The sequence below is a fragment of the Capsicum annuum genome, chromosome 2 (assembly GCF_002878395.1).
Source record: "Capsicum annuum cultivar UCD-10X-F1 chromosome 2, UCD10Xv1.1, whole genome shotgun sequence".
Lineage (NCBI taxonomy): Eukaryota > Viridiplantae > Streptophyta > Magnoliopsida > Solanales > Solanaceae > Capsicum > Capsicum annuum.
The window spans coordinates 135683668-135706711 of NC_061112.1; the positions used below are offsets into that span (position 1 = coordinate 135683668).

At 37.2% G+C, this 23044-nt stretch overlaps 2 protein-coding genes across 5 annotated transcripts; one reads left to right on the forward strand and one right to left on the reverse strand.

Moving 5' to 3' along the window:
* The first annotated feature begins 3338 nt into the window (after positions 1-3338).
* On the forward strand, positions 3339-11702 carry LOC107859680 (zinc transporter 5). Its single transcript, XM_016704760.2, has 3 exons — positions 3339-4394; positions 10672-10821; positions 11225-11702. The coding sequence occupies exons 1-3, from the start codon at positions 3777-3779 to the stop codon at positions 11534-11536; spliced, it is 1080 nt and encodes a 359-aa protein (XP_016560246.1). The 5' UTR covers positions 3339-3776; the 3' UTR covers positions 11537-11702.
* Positions 11703-12476: 774 nt separating this feature from the next.
* Positions 12477-22203, reverse strand: LOC107859681 (phosphatidylinositol N-acetylglucosaminyltransferase subunit C). Of its 4 annotated transcripts, none has more exons than XM_047407115.1 (3): positions 22028-22203; positions 12902-13860; positions 12477-12811 (listed from the first exon to the last, which is right to left on the reverse strand). In XM_047407115.1, the coding sequence occupies exon 2, from the start codon at positions 13838-13840 to the stop codon at positions 12920-12922; it is 921 nt and encodes a 306-aa protein (XP_047263071.1). In that variant the 5' UTR covers positions 13841-13860; positions 22028-22203; the 3' UTR covers positions 12477-12811; positions 12902-12919. The 4 variants fall into 4 exon arrangements, with proteins under 4 accessions (XP_047263071.1, XP_016560248.1, XP_016560250.1 ...); XM_016704762.2 differs by having other exon boundaries at positions 21985-22130; XM_016704764.2 differs by having other exon boundaries at positions 12477-13860; positions 21999-22136.
* Positions 22204-23044: the final 841 nt, after the last annotated feature.

Genomic DNA, 23044 nt, shown 5'->3' on the forward strand with positions numbered 1-23044 from the left:
AATGTGCAATTTTTTTTTTCTTCATAAATACAATGACTTGTAAAATATTGACAAAAATTCAAAAGTAGGAGAAAAAAGATAAGTATTTTTCTTGGCCTATGAAGCGTGCCACATAAGCATGCCTATAAGTCTCCTTTATATATATATATATATATATATATATATAAAAAAAAAAGGAGAAACAAGACAAGAATTATGTGGCATCTCTCTATGAGTCTTCATTTCTATTTTTCTTTTCTTTCCTTTTTTTTTGACAATTTTTCTCATTTATTTCAATTAATTTATTTTACAAATAAATAAATTCTTACTCTTTATTAATATGCACGTATGATTCTATTGGCATTCCTTATTAATGGTCTCTTAAAGCTCATATTAGTTATAAAATACCAAAAGTCAAGAAAGTGGAAGTGGCATAAAAGGTAGTGTATAAAGGCAAGCTAACATTAAGCATTTTAGATAGTGTAAATCTACACATTGTAAAAGCTTTTAATATTTTATCCTACAACCTTTGTGAAGAAAAGAGATATTGTTGTCTAATCCAGAAAACTTTCTAAATGGTCTCTTCACATTTCTGCAGTGTTAGGATTATATATTGTATTTATTTCCCTATACAAAATTGATATTTGAACACTAATCATGTATTCATTACTTTTCATTAGGAAAAAAATAGTTGTCTATTTATCAAAAATACTATTTAAATAGAATTGTAGATATTCTTTTTTATATAAGGTAAAATTCTAATTGATATAGAAGTGTTAAATATTATATTTTTACTTGAATCTAATAATTTTTTTTCTTTCCATGCATTATTTTTTTTAAAGAAAATATATTTGCTTCCTAAATTTCTTACCTTAAAAAGTGGTAGGGCTTTTTTGTTACCATGCGTACTTTTCTTAAAAAATATAAAATTTTAATTCTTAAATATTTTTTTTCCTTTTCACATTAATTTAATTCCTTTTAAAGATTTTACCATAAACAGTTTAACGTGCATCTCAATATTTATAGAAGTATTTCCTTAATAAGATTCTATTTTAGGATTATTTTTTTAATTCATCAACGGAAATATTAATTAATTTTATTTCCATATATTTTAGGAGTCTCATATAATTTAGGAGTATAGTTAATATAATAAAAATAATTAAATAATAAATTAAAAAATAGTGAAAAAACAGTTTTGCCTAAAGGACAATCTTTTAATGAAGGACAAAAAATTCAAATCACTTTTCTAAGGGTATATATATATTTTGATTACTCTTGATGATGGCATGCATCGTCTTGGAGTTCCAACATACTCTACAAGTACTATGATATTTGTTTTTATTATTCATCCGATGTTCGGTATCCGCATTGAAACCTGACTAATTTGGATTGGCGTCGGATAGGGCCCCATTTGGAGGGTAGTGCTCCCTACCAAGGATTTTTTCATACCCAAGGTTCTAACCCGAAACCTCGGAAGACCAAAAAGAATATGTATATATGTATTTAGATAACAATTACAAATAACATAAATCTCACTATTTTGAAACATAATTATATTCTCTTCCTATTTTTAACTAGAATTTAATTCTCTCTCCCTACTTCAGTTAGTCCTATACATTACTATTTATGTATCTTAACTAACTAATTTAACTGTAATTAAGGAAATAAAATATCTGCATTAAATACATAATGCAATTAACTCTATATTTATGAAGTTGTGATTAATGGATCCCTTAAATTCAGTAACATCTTTTCAGTTTCAAAATTTTGAAACACTAAAATAATTTCAACGATCAGAATTAGAGATTGAGAAATTTCGAGTTGATTTTGGCAATTGCATCAAAATTGCATGCCCTGTAATAATATACATTACAAATCAATATTAGTTTAATATGCAACAAAATTTAAACAATTTTTTTCAAAACTTAGAAACATAAAACAATGCTTAATATTCTTTCATATACATAGCAACGCTATGTACATAGGCTAAAATAAACACGCCCCAATTTGTCTAACAAAGCCATATACATAACTGTGTTACATATAACATTGTTAATGCATAACATATACATAACTATGTTATGTATATGTTCTAAAAATACAACAATACAAAGTATTTGTTTCAACACATATACATAACAAGATTATGTATATGGGTTGATATACATAACGGTGCTACGTATAACACTGTTAATGCATGACATATATATAACTTTGTAATGTATATATTTTGAAATAAATAGCCCATCAGTGTTTGTTTCACCAAATATACATAACAAATTTAAGTATATGTGTTCATAGACATAATAATGTGTTCATATACACAATAATGTTATATATATGATATGAAATAACAACAAATTCAATACATACATTTGTATGTGGTGTGACATAAAAACTCTCGAAAATGTCAAATTTCATACATATACATACCTTTTCTTTCTTTCTTTCTTTTTCTTCCTCTTTTTTCTTTTCTTCCGATAAGAATGATATCACCAGCATAGGTCAAAACTTTCTTGTGAATCTTACCATGTATAAGACAAAGACGTTTAGTGTTCCAATGCTAAAGAAGGCCTAAGACTCTAAATTGAACCTCTAAGCATAGTATTCCACGTGAAGAGATTTGGTTGAATAATTTGAGCAAACAACTTGTGTGCATGATGAATAGATGCTGAAAAAGTAACGGTGGAAGCATAAATGAACTCGTGTGGAGCAATGCAGTTCGAGTTGAAACCATTAATGATCATGAAAACGTGAATTTGCTTTAAGGATCGGAGGTTTTTGCATTTGCTTCATAGTGATGATGATTGTTGGTGAAATCAAAAGAAAACTTTATACTAACGATTGAGAGATTGACAAAAGTCTGTATATTGAAGAGTTCTTGAGAAAGACAAAGAAAAAATATATACTCCTTCCGTCCCAAATTATGTGTCATTATTTCCTTTTTGGTCCGTCCCAAAAAAAATGTCGTGTTTCCTAATTTGGTAAGTTTTTATGACACAATTACAATTTTAGCCTTAGTGGTCTCACTTGATTTTAAATACTATTACTCCTTTTTTATTTGTCTTTTCAATTAAAAGTGGTCCCACTTGATTTTAAATACTATTACATTTTTCTTTAAGAAGAGTAATTTTGTAACTTTAATAAAGTCAATACTTATTTCTTAAATATGTGTCAGGTCAAATGGCTACACATAATTTGAGACGGAGGAAGTATTAAAGATCAGAAAACCGAGATACATTAGGAAATAAATATCAGTCCAAAATAATATATTAGGTAATTTGCTCCTTAATACCTTCCTTAATATATATAAGAGTAGGTGAGATATGCATATGATGTTTGGAGAGAGAAAGTGTCAAAAAAGGAGTTTTTATAATTACTTTTAATAGTTGAGATTTTATGTAATAATACAAACTTAAGTTGTAGTTTAAATTAATATAAACATGTATGCATATATACATATTTATAATCTTAATTGATAACGCATTAAAATGAATACTAGTTTGGGACAAGAATATTTGAAGTCCCTAAAATTTGGTTAACTTTGGACCCAATTGCTTCACGTCATTGTTGAATCCTTCACATGGAGGCATATTACTATTTTGAGATACTTAAATTCTCTCGAATTGATGTATAGCTTTCAAATTATTAATCCACCCAAAAATTCCATCATCTCTATCATCACATCTTTCATTATTTGCAACTTGACCAACTCCATATATAAGTTAGAGGTTCACACACACACACACACATAACTTCCTATAATTCTTCTCCTCCAAAAAAACAAGCTATTAACAATGAGCACTCAACATTTTCTCCTCAAAATCACAACACTAATTTACTTCTTAATCATTCTCCAACCAACCCTAATCTTTGCAAATTGTACATGTGAACCCCGAGACAACAAATACAATCATCAAGCCAAACACAAAGCCTTATCCTACAAACTAATAGCCATATCTTCAATCCTTTGTGCAAGTGCACTTGGTGTCATCCTCCCAATCCTCTTAAAAAACTTCAAATCTTTGCAAAAAAACGACTATTCATCCCTCCATTTCTTGATCAAGGCGTTCGCGGCCGGCGTGATCCTAGCCACGGGGTTTATACACATTCTTCCTGATGCATTCGAGAGCTTGACTAGCCCTTGCCTTAGTAAAGAAATATGGGGGAGTTTTCCGTTTGCTGGTTTTTTTGCAATGATGTCTACTGTATTTACTTTGATGCTGGAGTCACTTGCTTCTGGTTATCATAGTAGAGCTGGACTGAGAAAAGCTCAGCCAGTCAATATTGGAGATGATGATGATCATGAAGAAAATGATGGTAGACATGGACAAGGACAAGGACATGATGGTCCACAAATTATGCTTGAAAGATCCAATTCTTCAAGTCTTATTCGACACAGGTTAATATCACAGGTAATATATTCTTTCATTGATCTAATAGTATAAAAAAAGAGTCAGTTTGATGTACGAAAGCTTTCGTTATGTGTGGCTAGTGTTAGCCCATATGTTATTGGGCCTTTAGTTTATGGACCTTTAGGTTATTGGCTATGTATATATAGCCTACTTTTGTTTTAGTTAGTTTTATGCTTTTCAGATTATATTGTAAACCTTAGCCTTTCTTTCTTTCAATAAAGTTCTATTAACATGGTATCAAGAGCTAGTTCGATCCATGTCCTTTGATTTGTTGGTTGAAGATTTTGTAGCAGGCACCTACTGCGCGGATCGAACTCCGCGGTGAGTTCGCTGGGGGGTACGGGGGGCAGCGCGCCCCCGTCCGGGGTTCGGGGCGGAGCCCCGAATTTTGAGTTGCTGCTGTATTCGTTTGCTGTTTTCGTTGGGTTTTTGGTTGGATTGATTCGTTGCTGTCTTCGTTTGCTGTCTGGTATTGTTCGTCTTTCGTTCTTTTGCTTGCTGCCATTGTTGTTCGTTCGGAATTGTTCAACCTAGGGTTTTGCATCTTTTTGTTTTTTGAATTGTTTGTGTGTTGCTGTGTTTACAATGACTGGAAAGGATGATTCTCTCCAGTCCATTAGTACTCAATTAGATGGTAAGAACTATGCCTATTGGAGTTATGTCATGAAGAATTTTCTTCGTGGGAAGAATATGTGGGGTTATATCACTGGAGTAAAACCAAGACCTATCGATGATAAAACTGAAAATTTTAATTTGTTGGTGGACTTATGGGAAACTAATAACTCCAAGATTATCACTTGGATCAACAATTCTGTAACTCAGTCAATTGGTATGCAATTGGCTAAGTATGACACAGCAAAGGAGGTCTGGGATCATTTGGAAAGACTGTACACTCAATCTAATTTTGCTAAGCAGTACCAGTTGGAGTATGATATCCGTGCTCTTCAACAGCATGATCTCAGTATTCAAGATTTTTATGCTGCCATGTCGGATTTGTGGGATCAATTGGCACTTACTGAATCTGCAGAGTTAAAAGGTTTTGGGCCGTACATTGCTAGACGGGAAGAGCAACGCTTGGTTCAGTTTTTGATGGCACTACGTTCTGACTTTGAGGGCCTACGTGGAACAATCCTTCATCGATCTCCCCTCCCTACTGTTGATTCTGTGGTTCATGAACTGATTGCAGAGGAGACTCGTATCAAGTCTCAAGTGGATAAAGGGTCTAAAGTAACTACTACTCCTGTCGTGTTTGCTGCTTCAACTGATCAGTCTAGGCCACCACGTACTCAGACTCGACAATCTCCTAAAGTTGCATTTGATGAGTGTGCATTCTGCAAACAGAAAAATCATTGGAAGGCTCAGTGTCCGTTGTTACTTAACAAGGTCAAACAGCCTCAATCTGGGCAGCAACAGAAATATGGGCAGCAAAAGTCTCCGTCACGCTCCTCTGGTGCTCCTCCATGGTCATCTCGTCCTCCACAGTTCGCTGCTGCTGCACCATCTGTAGATGTTGAGTCTGTTAGCACTATGCCACCTTCTGCGTTGGATCCCCAGGTTTTCGAACAGTTCAGACAATTCTTCGTTTCTAATCCTACGGCCATGTCAGCATCTATGTCTCATTCGAGTTCAGTTTCTTCTAGTACCTCAGGTATTCCTTCCTCCTTGTGGATATTGGATTCTGGTGCGTCTCATCACATGTCCCCTCATTTGTCATCGTTTGGTTCTTTGTCACCCATTTCACCAATCTCTGTTATGTCCGCGAGTGCTGTACCTATGTCAGTCGAGGGTGTTGGTTCTGTTACTACCCCTCACATTGTCCTCTCTGATGTTTATTACATTCCCAAACTTGCTTTAAATCTTGTTTCGGTCAGTCAGTTGTGTAAGGCTGGTAATTGGGTGTTTTTTTCTGATTCTATTTGTGTTATACAGGACCAACACACTCAGAGGGTGATTGGGACCGGCCGTAGGTTGGGGGAACTCTATGTCTTGGAGAATCTCAAAGTGTCTGCAGTTGTTGCCTCTAGCATAGATTTATCTTCTTTTCGTTTGAGTCCTTTGTCTTCTCAGTTTTATCTTTGGCATTCCAGATTAGGACATGTGTCAGTTTCACGTTTACGTTTTTTGGTCTCTAGTGGTGCTTTGGGTCATGTGAACACTAGTGATATTTCAGATTGTAGTGGTTGTAAACTGGCAAAATTTTCTGCCTTACCGTTTAATAAAAGTGTGTCTTATTCTGTTGCTCCTTTTGATATTATTCATTCTGATGTATGGGGACCAGCGCCAGTATCCACTAAGGGTGGATCGACCTATTATGTTTCGTTTATAGATGACTATACTCGTTATACCTGGGTGTATCTTATGAAACGCAGATCTGATTTCTTTGGCATTTACAACAACTTTAGAGCCCTTGTTAAAACACAACATTCAGCTGTGATAAAGTGTTTCAGGTGTGACTTAGGGGGTGAATATACCTCTAATGACTTCACTCAGTTACTTGCCTCTGATGGTACCATACACCAGTCATCGTGTACCGACACTCCTGAGCAGAACGGTCTGGCAGAAAGAAAACATCGTCATATTGTTGAGACAGCACGCTCTTTACTTTTGTCTGCAGAGGTTCCTAGTATTTTTTGGGGAGAAGCAGTCCTAACTGCTGTATATGTGATTAATCGTATTCCTACTGCATTGACTTCAGGGATGTCTCCGTTTGAGAAACTATATGGTCACCCGCCGAATTATTCTGCATTACGAGTTTTTGGATGTACTTGCTTTGTTCTTCGTCCTCATGTTGAACGAAATAAGTTAGGGTCAAAATCAGCTATATGTGTGTTTTTGGGGTATGGTATTGGACAAAAAGGATATCGTTGCTATGATCCTGTAAGTCAGAAATTATATGTTTCACGACATGTCACTTTTTTGGAACATATTCCTTTTTATTCCATTCCAGCTAAAACCCATGATGTGACAAAGTCAGATATTTGGCTTATTGATCCCTTTGGGATTGACATAGAGGTTCCAGTTCCGGATTCATCCATGCCTTCTGGTGTGCCACCTGATAGTGCTTCAGCCTCGCCTGTGCCTGAGTCTGCTCCTTCGACTGTTGAGACTGGAGACCCACCACCTCTGAGGAGGTCTACTCGACCTTGTAAGTCCACCAAACTGCCAGATTTTTCCTATTCTACATATTCAGCCTCATTTGCTTCCTTTATTGCAAACATACATCATTTGTCTGAACCTGAGTCGTATAGAGAGGCTGTGTCTGATCCTCTTTGGCAGAGTGCTATGGCTGAGGAACTTGCTGCTCTTCATCATACACATACATGGGATTTGGTTACTCTCCCACCTGGTAAGCATGCGATTGGTTGTCGATGGGTGTATAAGATAAAAACAAAATCTGATGGGTCTGTTGAGCGATACAAGGCAAGACTTGTGGCAAAAGGGTACTCACAACAATATGGTATGGATTATGAGGAGACTTTTTCCCCCGTAGCAAAGATGACGACTGTTCGCACTATGATTGCTGTTGCATCCGTTCGACAGTGGAAGATATTTCAGATGGATGTCAAGAATGCTTTTCTGAATGGTGATCTCCACGAGGAAGTTTATATGACTCCTCCCCCAGGTATTGACCACCAGCCAGGTGAAGTTTGTCGGCTTCGAAAAGCTTTATATGGTCTCAAACAAGCCCCTCGTGCTTGGTTTGAGAAATTCTCCACTGTTATTACTTCCCTTGGATTTGTCCCGAGTAACCATGATTCAGCATTGTTTGTTAGATGTACAAGTGCAGGGCGAATTCTATTGTCCTTATATGTAGATGATATGATTATTACTGGTGATGATCATAGTGGTATTGAGTTATTGAAGCATGATTTGGCTCATCGATTTGCAATGAAGGACTTGGGCTTGCTGCGTTATTTTCTGGGTATTGAGGTGGCTCAGTCTAAGAAAGGGTATCTTCTTTCTCAGACTAAGTATATATCTGACTTGTTTACACGGGCGCGTCTTTCTGACAACAGGACTGTAGATACTCCCCTTGAAACCAATGCACGTTACTCTCCTAGTGATGGTGTTCCATTATCAGATCCGAGTCTTTATCGGACTATTGTGGGTAGTTTGGTTTATCTTACGGTTACTCGTCCAGATATAGCACATGCAGTTCATGTTGTTAGCCAGTTTGTTACTGCTCCTACTTCTGTGCACTGGGGAGCTGTACTTCGTATTCTAAGGTATCTTCGTGGCACTCAGTTTCAGAATCTCTTGTTTCCCTCGACGTCATCTCTCGAGTTGCGAGCCTATAGTGATGCTGATTGGGATGGAGATCGCAATGATCGTAAATCCACCACTGGTTTTTGTGTGTTTCTTGGAGACTCTTTAATCTCGTGGAAGAGCAAGAAACAAGATGTTGTCTCTAGATCTTCCACGGAGGCTGAGTATCGTGCTATGGCTGTGACTACATGTGAGATTATTTGGTTACGTTGGCTTCTTGCAGATATGGGGGTTCACATTTCTATGCCTACTCCCCTGCATTGTGATAACAAAAGTGCGGTACAAATTGCAAAGAATTCTGTCTTCCATGAGCGTACGAAGCACATTGAGATTGATTGTCACTTCACCCGTCATCATTTACAGCTCGGGACCATATCGCTTCGCTCTTGACAATTAAGAACTGAATTACAAGGGTCTATTGAATGCAGTTTTACCCTGCATTTGTGCAAGAGGTTCTTTTCCTGACTTGAGCCGGTGACCTCTTAATCTCATGACAACAGTTGCAAGAGGTTCTTTTCCTGGCTTGAGTCAGTGACCTCCTAATCTTATAACAGTTTTTTTGTATTGAACTAATAGTGTAAAGATTTTCGTACGTTGATAATTGTATTGCTCGGACTTTTTAATAATATTACTGCACTCGTGTTGGATCCTCAGTAAATGAATTACATTTGGAGTAACTGTGTCTTACGTATACTGACAGTTATGTTGTTCAAACGTAACTATCCAAGAATATTGTTGGTCCTGTGCCGACTCCTTCGAAAATAAGTTCATTTTTTGAAGAATTCGACAGGTACTTGTTGACATTCGATAATTTTATTTTATTTTCAAAATAATTTATCATCAAAAAGGGGGAAGGATATCTGATGAGGTTATGGATTCTCAATCCACTTACAATATTTTTTATAACTAGACGAATAAGATTAAAAACAAAGAAAAGTTTCAAGTTTTCCATGATTCTTAATTTATCTATTTTTTCTCAATTTTCTTTTGTTTATTTTCATTTGGTTTTCTTCCAAAAAAGAAAATAGTTTGAGATATTTCTAAAGAACAAAAATCACTGTATATATTTTGGGTATATTCTTGTTGTGTCAGTATATTTGTCTTTTTATATTATGCCTATCCCATTTGTGTTGCCAATTATTCTATGTTTGTCATATATACCAGGGTCGGACCTATCAACATTTTTTCGTTTCGCTGCCCGTTAAATTTGAGGTAGATTAAGTATTATTATATTTAAAAAAATACACAAAAATTGATAAAAGACTCAGAAAAGAACGCTCACTAAATCAAGAAAATAGACGGATACTTTAATTTTTAAGCAAAACCTCAAAGATTTGGATGGATATCAATATATGTGTTCGAACCTCTCGAGCACCCACCACCACTAAATCCTAGAACCGCCACTCAGGGGAGGACCCACGTACATTTTTCGAGTGCTCAAGCACCCACTAAACTCGACGTAGAAGAGGTATAATTATATAAGAAATAGTAAAAAAAAATGATAAAATATATAAAAAAGCACCCAGAGAACAAAAGCATGGCTGGATGCTCTGCCTTTAGGCTTAACTTTCATATCTCTCATCCTGGAATCGAATCCCTGCATCTGCTGGACCCTTTAATAATTTTTTTTTAAAGCACTCACAGCCTAAAATTGTTGGGACCGCCACTGCCACTATATCATAGAGATGATAATTCAACTCATTTTGTTCCGACTCAACAGATTTACGATTAATTACATAAACATCCTTTTACAAATTTATCCTAATCATAAGTAGTTTTATGCTAAATCCTCAATTTAATTCAAAGATTGTTATGTTACGATTATAATTAGTATAAATAGAAACTTGTTAATTAATATCACTTTTAAACATATTTTACCACAAATAATTCTCTAACGAAAGAAAACTATGTAAATGACTTCATATTATTTGGCTTAGTGAATTCAAGTAGGTCGATTTTCTAAAATTATTTGACATAGGAATATTCTATAATAATTTTTCAAATTTTCCAGGTTTTGGAGTTGGGAATTTTGGTTCATTCTGTGATTATTGGCATTTCCCTTGGAACTACAGAAAATCCAAAAACAATCAAACCTTTAATAATTGCTTTGAGTTTTCATCAATTTTTTGAAGGCATGGGACTTGGTGGCTGCATCTCCCAGGTAAAATTAGTAAATTCTTTCTCTAATTTCTTATTAACAAACGTGACTACATTTTCTTTATTGTATAGCATTTGTGATACAGTTAAACCTTTTTATGACGCCATTTGTCCAAATCTTGGTGAAAAGTTGTTAGAAAGAACATATAATATAATATAACATGAAAAATCGATTTCAAAAGAAAACTCAGATATGTTGTTATAGAGAGATCTAACAGTCAGGAGCGGAGCAAGCCCTTTGATAGGAGGTTCGTCTGAACCCTCTTTGATGAAAAAATATATCATTTTTACACATGATTAAAATTAATTTTTATATATCTATAGTAGGTGTTGAAATATTTGAACCCTCTTAGCTGAAATTCTGGCTCCGCCTCTGCTGACAGTACATGACATATGTGGATGTGCAGGCAAAGTACAAGGCTAAAACAATCACAATTATGGTGCTGTTCTTCACTCTTACAACTCCAACTGGAATAGCTATTGGAATGATGATAACAAAAGGTTACAATGATCAAAGCTCAGCAGCATTGATTGTGCAAGGAGTTCTTAATTCAGCATCAGCTGGGATTCTAATTTACATGGCACTTGTAGATCTTCTTGCAACTGATTTTATGGACCCCAAATTACACACAAGTTTCAAACTACAAGTGATTGTCAATGTATCACTTGTCTTGGGAGCTTGTTGTATGTCATTATTGGCAAAATGGGGTGGGACATAATTTCATATACAACTATATTCCTAGCTAAAATATGTTAGTATGGAGTACTAGTTTTTAGTTTCGCAAGATTTTGACCAGATATTATTTTATTAGTATATCAACTTATGTCATCCCTTTGTGGTATGATTCCATGATTGTAAAATATTGATCTTTTTGCACTTTTGCATCTGTCAACTGTTAACATGCAATAAAGGACTGCACCAAAAATCAAGTTGCTCTACTGTTAACTATGTGCAAAAGAATAAATAAATTAAAAGTATAATATGGTTCGGTAGTCAATTCCAACATAATTACAAGAATGTCCCTATAAAACCATATAGAGTGAATTAGCCTAGTCCGTGATACCCACAAATAAGACTGAAATTATCGCGGAAGGTTGTGGTGGGATCGATAAAATTCTTTCATATTAATCAATCGAGAGATCTCGAATTCTACCCCTAAATACGTAAGTCATGATAGAGAACACTTCCTCCTCTAAAGCTTCTCATTGAGAAGGACTTGATTCGAACCCAAAATTTCTGATTTAGGTAAGACAGAGAGAGAATAAGGACAACTTATTTGGTCCTTCAACTAGTTTGTGGAAAGTGCAAAAGGGACAAACATAGTTACAGTTCACTAGAACTATGGAAATGTAAAGCAACTTTACTTTACAGTCAAAAAAATGATAAATAGGGAAAAAGGGTATCCAGTGCTAGTGTTTACATTTTTTGTGTGTGTGTGTGTCAAATCTTCTACAACGAAAGAATACAACAGACAACTGAATAAAATCCAAATGTTAAAGATATTTACTTACTAAAGTAATAGCAATGGCGATTGAGAAAAGAATATTTTATTTGGCATATTTTAAGACACTACATAAAAGTGTTACAAGCTGTAATTTAATTTCTCTATCAGACAAAAGAATACAGTTTATCTAGTTCAGCAAGTGAACTCTTTAAACTAAAGAAGTAACAATCACTTGAGATAAATTAAGTGGACTTATTGTAAACAGAGGTAGGGCCAGAATTCAGAGTTTATGAGTACTGAATTCGTCACCGAACCCGTAGCTCATTCTTAATTACTGGGTTCTCAATTAAGTACATTTATACACATTTAACGAATTTTCCTAGTACACATACCGTCTCTCTTCTTTCATTTTTTTTACTATAATACTTGCTCTTCAGAAAGCATAGCAGTAATGCTTTAGCTGAGCACTGAAGAATACAAAGAGTGGTCAAAATTGATTGTGCAACTTAAATGTTGCTCTTCATGAATCCCATTCATCAAACCACAAATCTATCAAACAAACAATTCACTTAGCATAGCTACATGACTAGTTAAATCAATAATAGAGAAGAGCCAAAAGGCTTTAATGAAAGGAGATACCTAAGAGTATAAAGCTGCTCATTCTGTAATGTTAAAGCAGAGCTTAGCCTCATCCCAGGGGCCATTAATCTCAAACTTGTACTCTTGAATCCTTATCAGCCAGTAAGGACAAACCAAATTAACAAAGACAAAGATGCCCAAAAGCAAAATGAAAAGCAGCTTATGCAACCGGTAAGTGAAGATTAGTGTCAGAACCAGTAACTGAAGGGAAAAGCAAATATGCAGCTTGAAAGAACGCTTCTTGACGCAATATGTAACTAAAGGAGCAAAGAGGAAAACCTGCAAGGAGAATAGCACGATAGCAAAGACATGAAGCCGTGATGGAAGTCGAGAAGAAATCAGAAGTGAAGCTACGATCGAAGCATTCAGAGAGATATTGCTTGTCAGGGTTGGATTATCTAAAGCTCCAGGAGCCTTTACAGTGGACCCTGAGTAATTGTGCAGGAAGAGATGGAGTATGAGAAGGGAAGCTGTTAGAGCCCATATAGAATTTGAGCTTATGGACCTAGTAAGTGTGTGGTAGATAGGAGACAACATGTATAAGGCAGTTATGAAGAAGGAATTCTGTAGGAGATAATTGAGAAGGAGATTGAAGGGTATCATGTCCGCAGTTAAGAGCAGAATAAAGAAACCTGATCCAAGTAGGCTAACATTCAATAGCAGAAGATATTTTTCCGTGAGGATATTTGTGAGTGTGTAGGTCCAAACCAAAACCACAAGGGCAACAATGCAAAGATATTGTGAGATAGAAACTGCGTCAAGCACCACCTTCAATAAATCTCTTTTGACAACATTAGCATTCATGATCATTTCCTCCAGGAAGGATTCATCTGTGTGATTGTCACCAAAGCCAGGTTGCATCCCACCATAAACAACTTTTCTCCACTTAGGGTGTGTTGGAGAAGAGGTACCGCTGATGCTAGTTTCCATTTGTCTCATACAACTCTACTCCACGACATCTGCGAGCAATTAAATGAAAGTCATCACTAATCATTCTTATAATTCATAAGACAAGTTCGAAATGAAAAGGGGAAAACACAACAGATAATGCAAACTTGCTAAGATCTAGAGCCATGAAATATTTAATCAATATTCACCAATTGTATTACGTTAGGGATAAAGAACATAACAATTTAAGTAACTGGATACCGTTGTTTATTTAGTAATTTTCAAGCTGAATAAACACAATGCAGACACTAAATTTCACATTGCATTTAAAATACAGAAAGAAGATTCTAGCAACAAAAACTCTTTATTTTGCAATATTTATCTTTACAGGATAATTGAATAATACAATCTATGCCATCCTGTTCCATTATGCATCACTTAACCCCTCTTAATTAGTAAAGCGTATTCATGATATCTTCAGCTTTTGGACTAGAGTAAAGCCTTTTAAGTCTCCCTCAAAGTGTATCATATGACTGCCTTATACTTAAATGAGTTTTTTTTCCTTTTTTTTTAATCAATTCATTTTTTTTGAAGTAATTGTTATATTGACTGGCATCAAGAAGATGCTGAAAACAGTACAAAGAAAATTAGGGAGAGCTCCTAGATACAAAAACCTACAGATATAACTTGAGCCATTTCCCTGAATGTGCAAAAAGAATGGCTGATAAGCCAAAGACAAGGAACTAATAAAATCTACAAGAGGAATAACATTGTTTGCAGGGGTTAAATTGCTCCAGCTGAAAAGAAACATCGAACACTAAAACTTCAGAGAAAAGTTAGGAGTTGAAATCCCATCAAAACATCTACAATTTCTTTCCATCCAGCTACTCCAAAAAATGCATGCTGGTCATTTGCCATATCTTCTTGATGGTTCTGTCAACCACCCAATGGTTCCAGCTTTCCATAGTTTCCTTCACATTCCGCGGCACTACCCAACTTACCCCAGAAATTGATAAGAACATGTTCCACAAATCAGATGCAACTGAGCAATGCAAAAGTAAATGGTTGACTGTTTCTGAGCTATGTTGGCACATAAAACACCTGTTTGCTAGTTGAAACTTTCTTCTGCAATGGTTGTCTTGAGTTAGGATTGCCTCCCTGATGGCTGTCCATGTAAAGCACATGATTTTATTGGCGATTTTAGTTCTCCAAATCAGCTTCTAAGGCCAGTGTTCAGTCACTTCATTTTACGCACACAATTTACTATAACCTGTATTGACTGAGTAAGACCCCTTACTTGAATTACCCCATCGTAGCTTGTCACTAGCCCGGGAATTTATTGTGCAGTCTTCTAAAATTCTGTAAAGATCAAAGATCTCCTCTAGTTCTCAATCTTGCGAATTTCTTCTAAGGAGGAGGCGCCTGCTCTATTTTGTGCTACTGTGGAGTCAGGGTTCACAGCTAGTCGATAGAGGTTTGGATGAGAGATCTCCAAGGGTTGGTCGAGAAGCCATGTGTCATTCCAGAAACTCACTAAATTTCCATTTCCAACTGAAAACGAGACATCAAGGAAGAAATCATCTCTAAGCTTGCTTATGTGTTTCCAAGGTCCAACACCATGGGGAGCTGTACCTGTGCTGGTGCTCCTGTGATTTTGTTTCCCATACTTGGCAGTCACCACCCTTTTCCAAAGACTAGCAGTTTCTTGACCATATCTCCACCACCATCTCATAAGCAAGCTACTATTGTGTTTCGATAAGTCTTTGATTCCCAAACCCCCCAAGTTTTTTGGTTTGATAACCTGTGACCAGTCCACCAAATGAAATTTATGACCTTCACTATTGCCTTTCCATAGGAACGTTCTCCTTACTTTATCAAGATGCTTCAGGACCTTAGATGGTATAGGAAAGAGGGACATGATGTAGGTAGGTATACTATCAAATGGGCTAAGATATCACCATTTAACCTCAAAATGATCCCCTCTAACTCCACGACTTGATGAGCCCCTCTAGCCAATGCCAATGCCCCCCTACCAGGCCACCAACATAGCCCTAATACCCAGCTTTTTTAGCTGCCTGCCAAAAGCATATGCCAACCCACCTTTTTTTCAAGTTCGAAATTTGAAATAGAGCAAAATTGTCTATCATTCAAGAAAACTAACTAGATGGTATCATAATATTTCCACTTGATGATAACGTTTGAATAATTATCACTATATTTTAGAAATATGCAGTGGTGGTGATACTGAAAACCAGTAAACCGTAGTAATATCCTACACTAATATAGATTGTACCGTCTACAACTGCTATTAGTAAGGAAATCACAAGCAGAAAGAAACAACTGTATAAGCTCAAATTACTACAAATGCTCAACACAGGAGATAAAGAGAACTCACAGATCCCTTTAAATTTTTATTCAATGTCTATCTTGAGAGAGTATTGGAACAATACGGGCCAAAATAGAGAATGAGATCAATAACGATGATTCATATAGTTGCCCCTAGGGCTTTGGTCTAGTGTTAAGAGCACAACACGATGTGTGAGTTAAGAAACAACATTATCAACCAAAAAATAGGGCAGACAAATCAACAACAACAAACCCAGTATATTCCCTCAAAGTGGGTTCTGGGGAGGGTAAAGTGTACAAAGTCCATACCACTACCTCAGAGGTGAAGTAGAAAGGGTAGACAAATCACAAAAATAGAAAATAAGACAAACTCCGCTGTTACTAGCCCTGTGAACTAATCATCAGAAGAAAGTTGAAAAAATCAGGATGATGAGAATATTTTAGGGTGAAAGTTGAATATATGACATTTACGGAGTTACCATATTGTATTGATTTTGAGGTTAATTTTTTCTATGCCAAAGAAAATACTTCTGGAGAGTAAAATTGATCTACAACAGTGTTCTGAAAAAATTTGGCCATGGTGGTTTTGGTTTTGGGGAGAGAAATGACGAGGGGGCGACCCTACTGGAGTTTGCGAGGGCCTTTGGGCTGGTGGTGGTGAACTCGGGCTTCCCGAAGAAGGACGAGAACCTGATCACCTTTCGAAGCGCGGTAGCCAGGACTCAGATTGACTTTTTCTTGCTTAGGAAAGGGGATAGGGCGTTGTGTAAGGACTGTAAAGTCATCCCGAGTGAGAATCTTTCGACCCAGCATAGGCTCTTGGTTATGGATTTGGGTATAAAGAAGAATAGAAAGAGGAGGACTAAGGAGTGTAGACCGAGAATTAAGTGGGGCAGCCTGACGACAGTGAATGCGTGGGAGATAGGGGAGAGGTTGGCGGGAATGGGGGTGTGGGAGTGTAGGGGGGACGTGGATAGTATGTGGGACAGGGCGGCAAGGTGCATCAGGGAGAATGCAAGTGAGGTATTGGGTGTTTCTAGGGGCCGGGCCGGGCACCGTCGGGGGGATTGGTGGTGGAATAAAGAGGTGGAGAAGAAAGTGGGGACCAAGAAAGGGGCGTATGCTAAGTTGGTGGAAAGTAAGGACGAAGAGGAGAAGCGGGTAAACAGGAAAGAGTACAAGCTAGCGAGGAAGGAGGCGAAGTCAGCAGTCACGGCAGCTAAGACGGCCGCTTTTGAGAGCTTGTATGCAGGGTTACAGGAGAAAGGAGGGGAGAAAAAGTTGTTTAGACTCGCTAAGGCTAGGGAGAAGAAGGGTCGTGACCTCGATCAGGTGAGGTGCATTAAGGGGGAGGAGGGTAGAGTGTTGGTGGAGGACGGCCATATTAAGAAGAGATGGCAGTCGTATTTTCATAGGCTCTTGAATGACGAAGGGGATAGAGCTATTGTGTTAGGGGAACTGGAGCACTCAGAGGAGTGTCGGGATTTTAGCTATTGTAGACGTTTTAAGGTAGAAGAGGTTAGACAGGCTGTCCGCAGGATGCGAAGGGGTAGGGCGACGGGGCCGGATGAGATACCGGTGGAGTTTTGGAAGTTCGTTGGAGAGGCTGGTGTAAGGTGGTTGACTGGATTGTTTAATGAAATCTTCAGGACGGCAAAGATGCCCGAGGCGTGGAGGTGGAGTACCATGGTCCCTCTCTATAAAAATAAGGGGGACATTCAGAGTTGCAATAACTATAGGGGGATTAAGTTATTGAGTCACTCTATGAAGATCTGGGAGAGAGTGGTCGAGGTGAGGCTGAGACGGATAGTGTCTATTTCGGAAAACCAGTTCGGATTTATGCCCGGCCGCTCGACGACGGAGGCAATCCACCTGGTGCGGAGGTTGGTGGAGCAGTATAGGGAGCGGAAGAAGGATCTGCACATGGTGTTTATCGATCTGGAGAAGGCATACGACAAAATCCCCAGGGAGGTGCTTTGGAGATGCTTGGAGGTGAGTAGAGTACCGCTGGCATATACCAGAGTAATCAAGGATATGTATGATGGAGCGAAAACTCAGGTGAGGACGGCGGGAGGAGACTCAGAGCATTTCACTGTCCTGACAGGATTGCATCAGGGATCTACTCTTAGTCCCTTTTTGTTTGCGTTGGTGATGGATGTGTTGACGCGGCGCATTCAAGGGGAGGTGCCGTGGTGTATGCTTTTTGCAGACGATGTAATTCTGATAGATAAGACTCAAGGGGGTGTGAATGACAAATTAGAGGTGTGGAGGCAAACTCTTGAGTCTAAAGGGTTCGGGGTGAGCAGAAGCAAGACAGAGTATGTGGAATGCAAGTTTAATGACGTGAGGCGGGAAAATGAGGTGGTAGTGAAGCTGGAAGCACAGGAGGTATGTAAGAGGGATAAGTTCAAGTATCTTGGGTCCGTGATCCAGAGTAACGGTGAGATTGACGAGGATGTCTCGCACCGTATTGGGGCGGGATGGATGAAGTGGAAACTCGCGTCGGGGGTGCTGTGTGATAAGAAGGTGTCGCCCAAGCTTAAAGGCAAATTCTACAGGGTGGTAGTCCGTCCGGCCTTGTTGTATGGAGCGGAGTGTTGGCCAGTTAAGAACTCCCACATCCAAAAAATGAAGGTGGCAGAAATGCGAATGTTGCGCTGGATGTGTGGACTGACTAGAGGGGATAGAGTTCGGAATGAGACTATCCGGGAGAAGGTTGGTGTGACTTCAGTGGAGTGCAAGATGCGGGAAGCACGATTGAGATGGTTCGGACACGTGAAGAGGAGGGACATGGATGCCCCGGTCCGTAGGTGTGAGATGCTAGCGTTGGATGGTTTTAGGCGGGGTAGGGGTAGGCCGAAGAAGTACTGGGGCGAGGTGATCAGGCGGGACATGGAACAGTTACAGCTCACCAAGGACATGACCCTAGATAGGAAGGTCTGGAGGGCGCGAATTTCAGCAGAGAATTAGGGCCAGTTTGGGTCGCTAGTGTAGGAAATTACTTGGTGGGGGTTTTATTCCTGTTATGATTCCATGTTCCGTGTTCCATGTTTTATTACGAATCTGTGTGCTTTCCTCTGCTTTCCTCTGTTTTATATTACTTATGGGTGCCGTATTTATGTTATGTAATCTGCTTCTGTGCTTTACTATGTGTTTGTGTGGTATCTCGTGTCTTGAGCCGGGGGTCTATTAGAAACAGCCTTTCTACTTCATCAGAGGTAGAGGTATGGACTGCGTACATCTTACCCCCCAGACCCCACTAGGTGGGAATACACTGGGTTTGTTGTTGTTGTTGTTGTAGTGATCTGTTCACAGATAATTTTCAACAAATTCCACTTGCCTCTATAGCTTCTACCTTAATCAATAATCATGTGTTTTCCTTAGTGTCTATCAGATTTGTATTCTTGGTCGAGATTTAAATAATAGTCATTGATATCCATCACAATCGTTTTTTGATGCATGATCTTATCCATATTATATTAGAGAACTAAGAAACTGTTGATTAACAACATGACAACTAAAATGTTAAGCAAATCAATCAAATAAATTTCCAGTGTACTGTTTAAAGCAAATAAGCTCAAAAATGTAGATGGAAAAGACATCAATTCGGTCATCTGACGGTGAGAGTATAATGCAGCATGCATATGTGTAGGATAGGAATACTTTACCTTCTAAATAAAAGGCCATATGTGTGATAGAAAAGAATCTTGACAATGGAAACAAGGAAAAAGATTGTGAAAGAAACGTTACTTTGTCAAAAAAAAAAAAAAAGATTCTGAAAGAACTATAGGCCATGACAGATGTAAAACCATTTAAGACTCAAGGGAACCCTGCGACCAAATGGCCTGATATGTATGCCCCAAAACATTCAATTTACTGAAGAGATTTCAGATACAATTTTGGCACGAGAGGAAACCAAAACACTGTATGGTTTCAGAAGATTAAGCTCATATCCAGTAACATTAGCAAACTTAACTAAATAACTAGATTTGAAGAATAGCGAACAACCAGGACTATCATTTAGCCCTGGTAGCTATTACGCAAATTCAGAAATTGCGAATTCTACTGATGGCATCTGGAACATGTTCAACCAATTCACATGAACTTAAGGAAGAATTTCCATACGAGAAAGCCGCTTTAAAAGAAATAATTGAGGAAACAAGAAACGATGTCCCTACGGTGATAGATTCCAGTTGAAAAGAGAGTTGCCAAAATCTCATATAAAGAAAGAAACCCTGACGACTCTGTTTTCCATAAAGTTTCAAGCGACTCCAACCAAGAAAATTAAGAAGTTTGACACTTGTGGAGATATAGCATGAAAAAACCCTTAGGAATCTGTTTTCCATAAAGTTTCAAGAGACTCCAACCAAGAAATTCAGAAGTTTGACACTTGTGGAGATATAGCATGTAACATTAGACTCTTCTTTCTTTTTATTAAACTAAATAGTTTCATGAAACATTAGACCGTAAAACTGACGCCCAGTGATGATAATACAAATTTACTGCAGTAAAAGCCACACAAATATGAAATATGTCTACAGATGGTTGTCAACCACATCATCCCGTGAACAAAAAGATAGTTAATTGGCACTTCTAACCTTCCTCAAAACGTAATAACAACACTTGACTTCACAAGACAAAGGAACGTCTTCTCTAGTTGTTGCACTTGCTGCTTTTATGTCCATTATTTCACATATACCTTGCAAGCGACAAGTTTTCTCCCTTTTTATACCTCGCATTTGAACTATGGGTACTTTATTTTTCAACATCTTCTAGGATGATTCCCCAAGGCGGATCTAGAGATAAAGATACGGATTTATCCAAACCCAGTAGATTTGGCTCGAACCTAGTGTATATGTTAAAAAAAATCTCTAAATAAGTAAAGATAATTGACTATAAAGTATAAACCCAGTAAATCAAATGAACTATGATACAATCGCGAACTGTAAACAACAAAATTCAAATTATGAATCCACTTCTATTGTTTACTTGCCTTATGGTCTAAATATATCACAAAATATAGTTTAACATCGCATAACTTTTATGAGCATACACTTAGTTCATATGTCAGATATCTAAACCTTGTCCGTATATTATCTTCCCGACATTGAAGTACATGAAAGTACAACAAATGACTTTGATCAAATAGTAAATATAACACGCGGGCCCTGTGAGTCAAATATTGCAACGATGTTTCACTCGATTTTGTACCATATGTAGTTCAATTTCACTGTTTTTACTTAACATAAGACCAACGGAGCAACTGTGTGTTGCATTCTCGTCAGTTGGCTCAGCATAAGAAAAATCATTTGAAGCTCCGAGCAATGATAACGGATAGAAATGCTTAGTCTGTCTATCCGTTAACATTCAGCGTATGCAGAATTTGAATTTGACTGATTCAACCTTTAAAGTTCTTATTTCCATAACACTGAACTTTTTGGACTTTTGATGTTATAGATTGGGTTCAAAACCTAATATTTGTAATATTGTAGTGATTTTTCACATATTGATACTCTATGTGTAATTACTGATTGGGTTGAATCCATAGCTGGTAAGCTACATCAGCTTCATGGAATCATCCAGTATATGAAGACAAATCTGCTAAATCCATAAATCATAATCCCTTAAATTCCAGAATATTTTGAATAATGCACTCAAAATATATACCACAACCCCTTTAAATCTACCAATACTTATAAACCCAACAACTTTAACTAATTTAATCACATCCGGATCAAAAAAAAAAAAAAATCACCAACAAATTCTACAAGACATAATTAAAAAAGCAAGCATTTTGTTTGGAACAAAAACAAAAACATAAAAGCAATAGATGAAAAAAGTGAAATTACCATAGCAAGTAAACCTGAGATTGGATGAAAGCGCAGAAAATACCTTTGAATTGCTTCAATTTTTTGCTTGTTTCACGTTGCGGCAATTTTTTCTCGTAAAGAAGAATATGAAAATAATTTGTCACCTCCGTCCTCTTTTTTTCTTTGGGGGGGGGGGGGGGGTAAGGGGCTGAAAATTTTAATTATTACTTGCGAGTGTAATTTCAAAAATAATAATGGAGAGTAAAATGTATGTGAGATCTTACCTCTGTCTATGATCAACTACCAGAGCGTCAATATGGGTCAGCCCGGTCTGATCCTTATTGATGGAGTGGGCTTCAATTTTTACAGTTCCTTTAAAAATAGGATTTTTTTGACCCATTCAGATAAGCTCATGGGTCATAGGACTTGAGAAATGTAGGTTGAGCTAGCTCGTGGACTGATCCATCAGTCAAATAATAAATAATTTTAAAATAAAATACTAAAAAATAATAAAAGAGTTAAAAAACAATCAAGTTCAATGATGATCATTGACCGGTTCCATTAAAAAAAAAATGAAAACTGAAAAGTTTCCTACTTTTCTATCTAATAAATAATTAAATATCTACCACTAAAACATAAAGAGTACATTGTACTCTTTACTTTCCTAATTTCTTTAGTTCTACTAGCCGTTACTCCCTCGACGTGTCATCGGCTTTCAACCATGATGTTTTCGATTGAGTAGTGCCACCTCTTCATTTTCTTCCTACTTTAGGTGATTCAAGTTCTGGCTCCCTTTTGATTAACAGACATTAATACTATGTGTTATTATGTGATAAATATTTATGTTTATTAACAGTGTAAAATTAAATTATAAAATATTATTTTTTAAAAAGAGGGCTGGCCCGTGAGGCCCGTAGCCCACAGGGTAATAGCGTGGACTTGGTGGTTTTTGACCCGTCATTTAAATGGGTCAGTTCGGCCTGATCCGTCAAACTCAAAGCCCGTATGGTTAGCTCCGAAGAGTTGAACCAACCCGTATTGTCAGCTCTATCAAATACTAAAGGTCAAACTAATCAACAACCCCTGAACTTGACATCAT

Bases quoted from the DNA above. Each gene is read 5' to 3' on its own strand.
- LOC107859681 (XM_047407115.1), bottom strand. From the start codon at position 13,840: ATGAGACAAATGGAAACTAGCATCAGCGGTACCTCTTCTCCAACACAC.
- LOC107859680 (XM_016704760.2), top strand. From the start codon at position 3,777: ATGAGCACTCAACATTTTCTCCTCAAAATCACAACACTAATTTACTTC. The intron at 4,395-10,671 runs GTAATATATTCT...CAAATTTTCCAG, and splicing joins GACACAGGTTAATATCACAG to GTTTTGGAGTTGGGAATTTT. The intron at 10,822-11,224 runs GTAAAATTAGTA...GTGGATGTGCAG, and splicing joins TTGGTGGCTGCATCTCCCAG to GCAAAGTACAAGGCTAAAAC.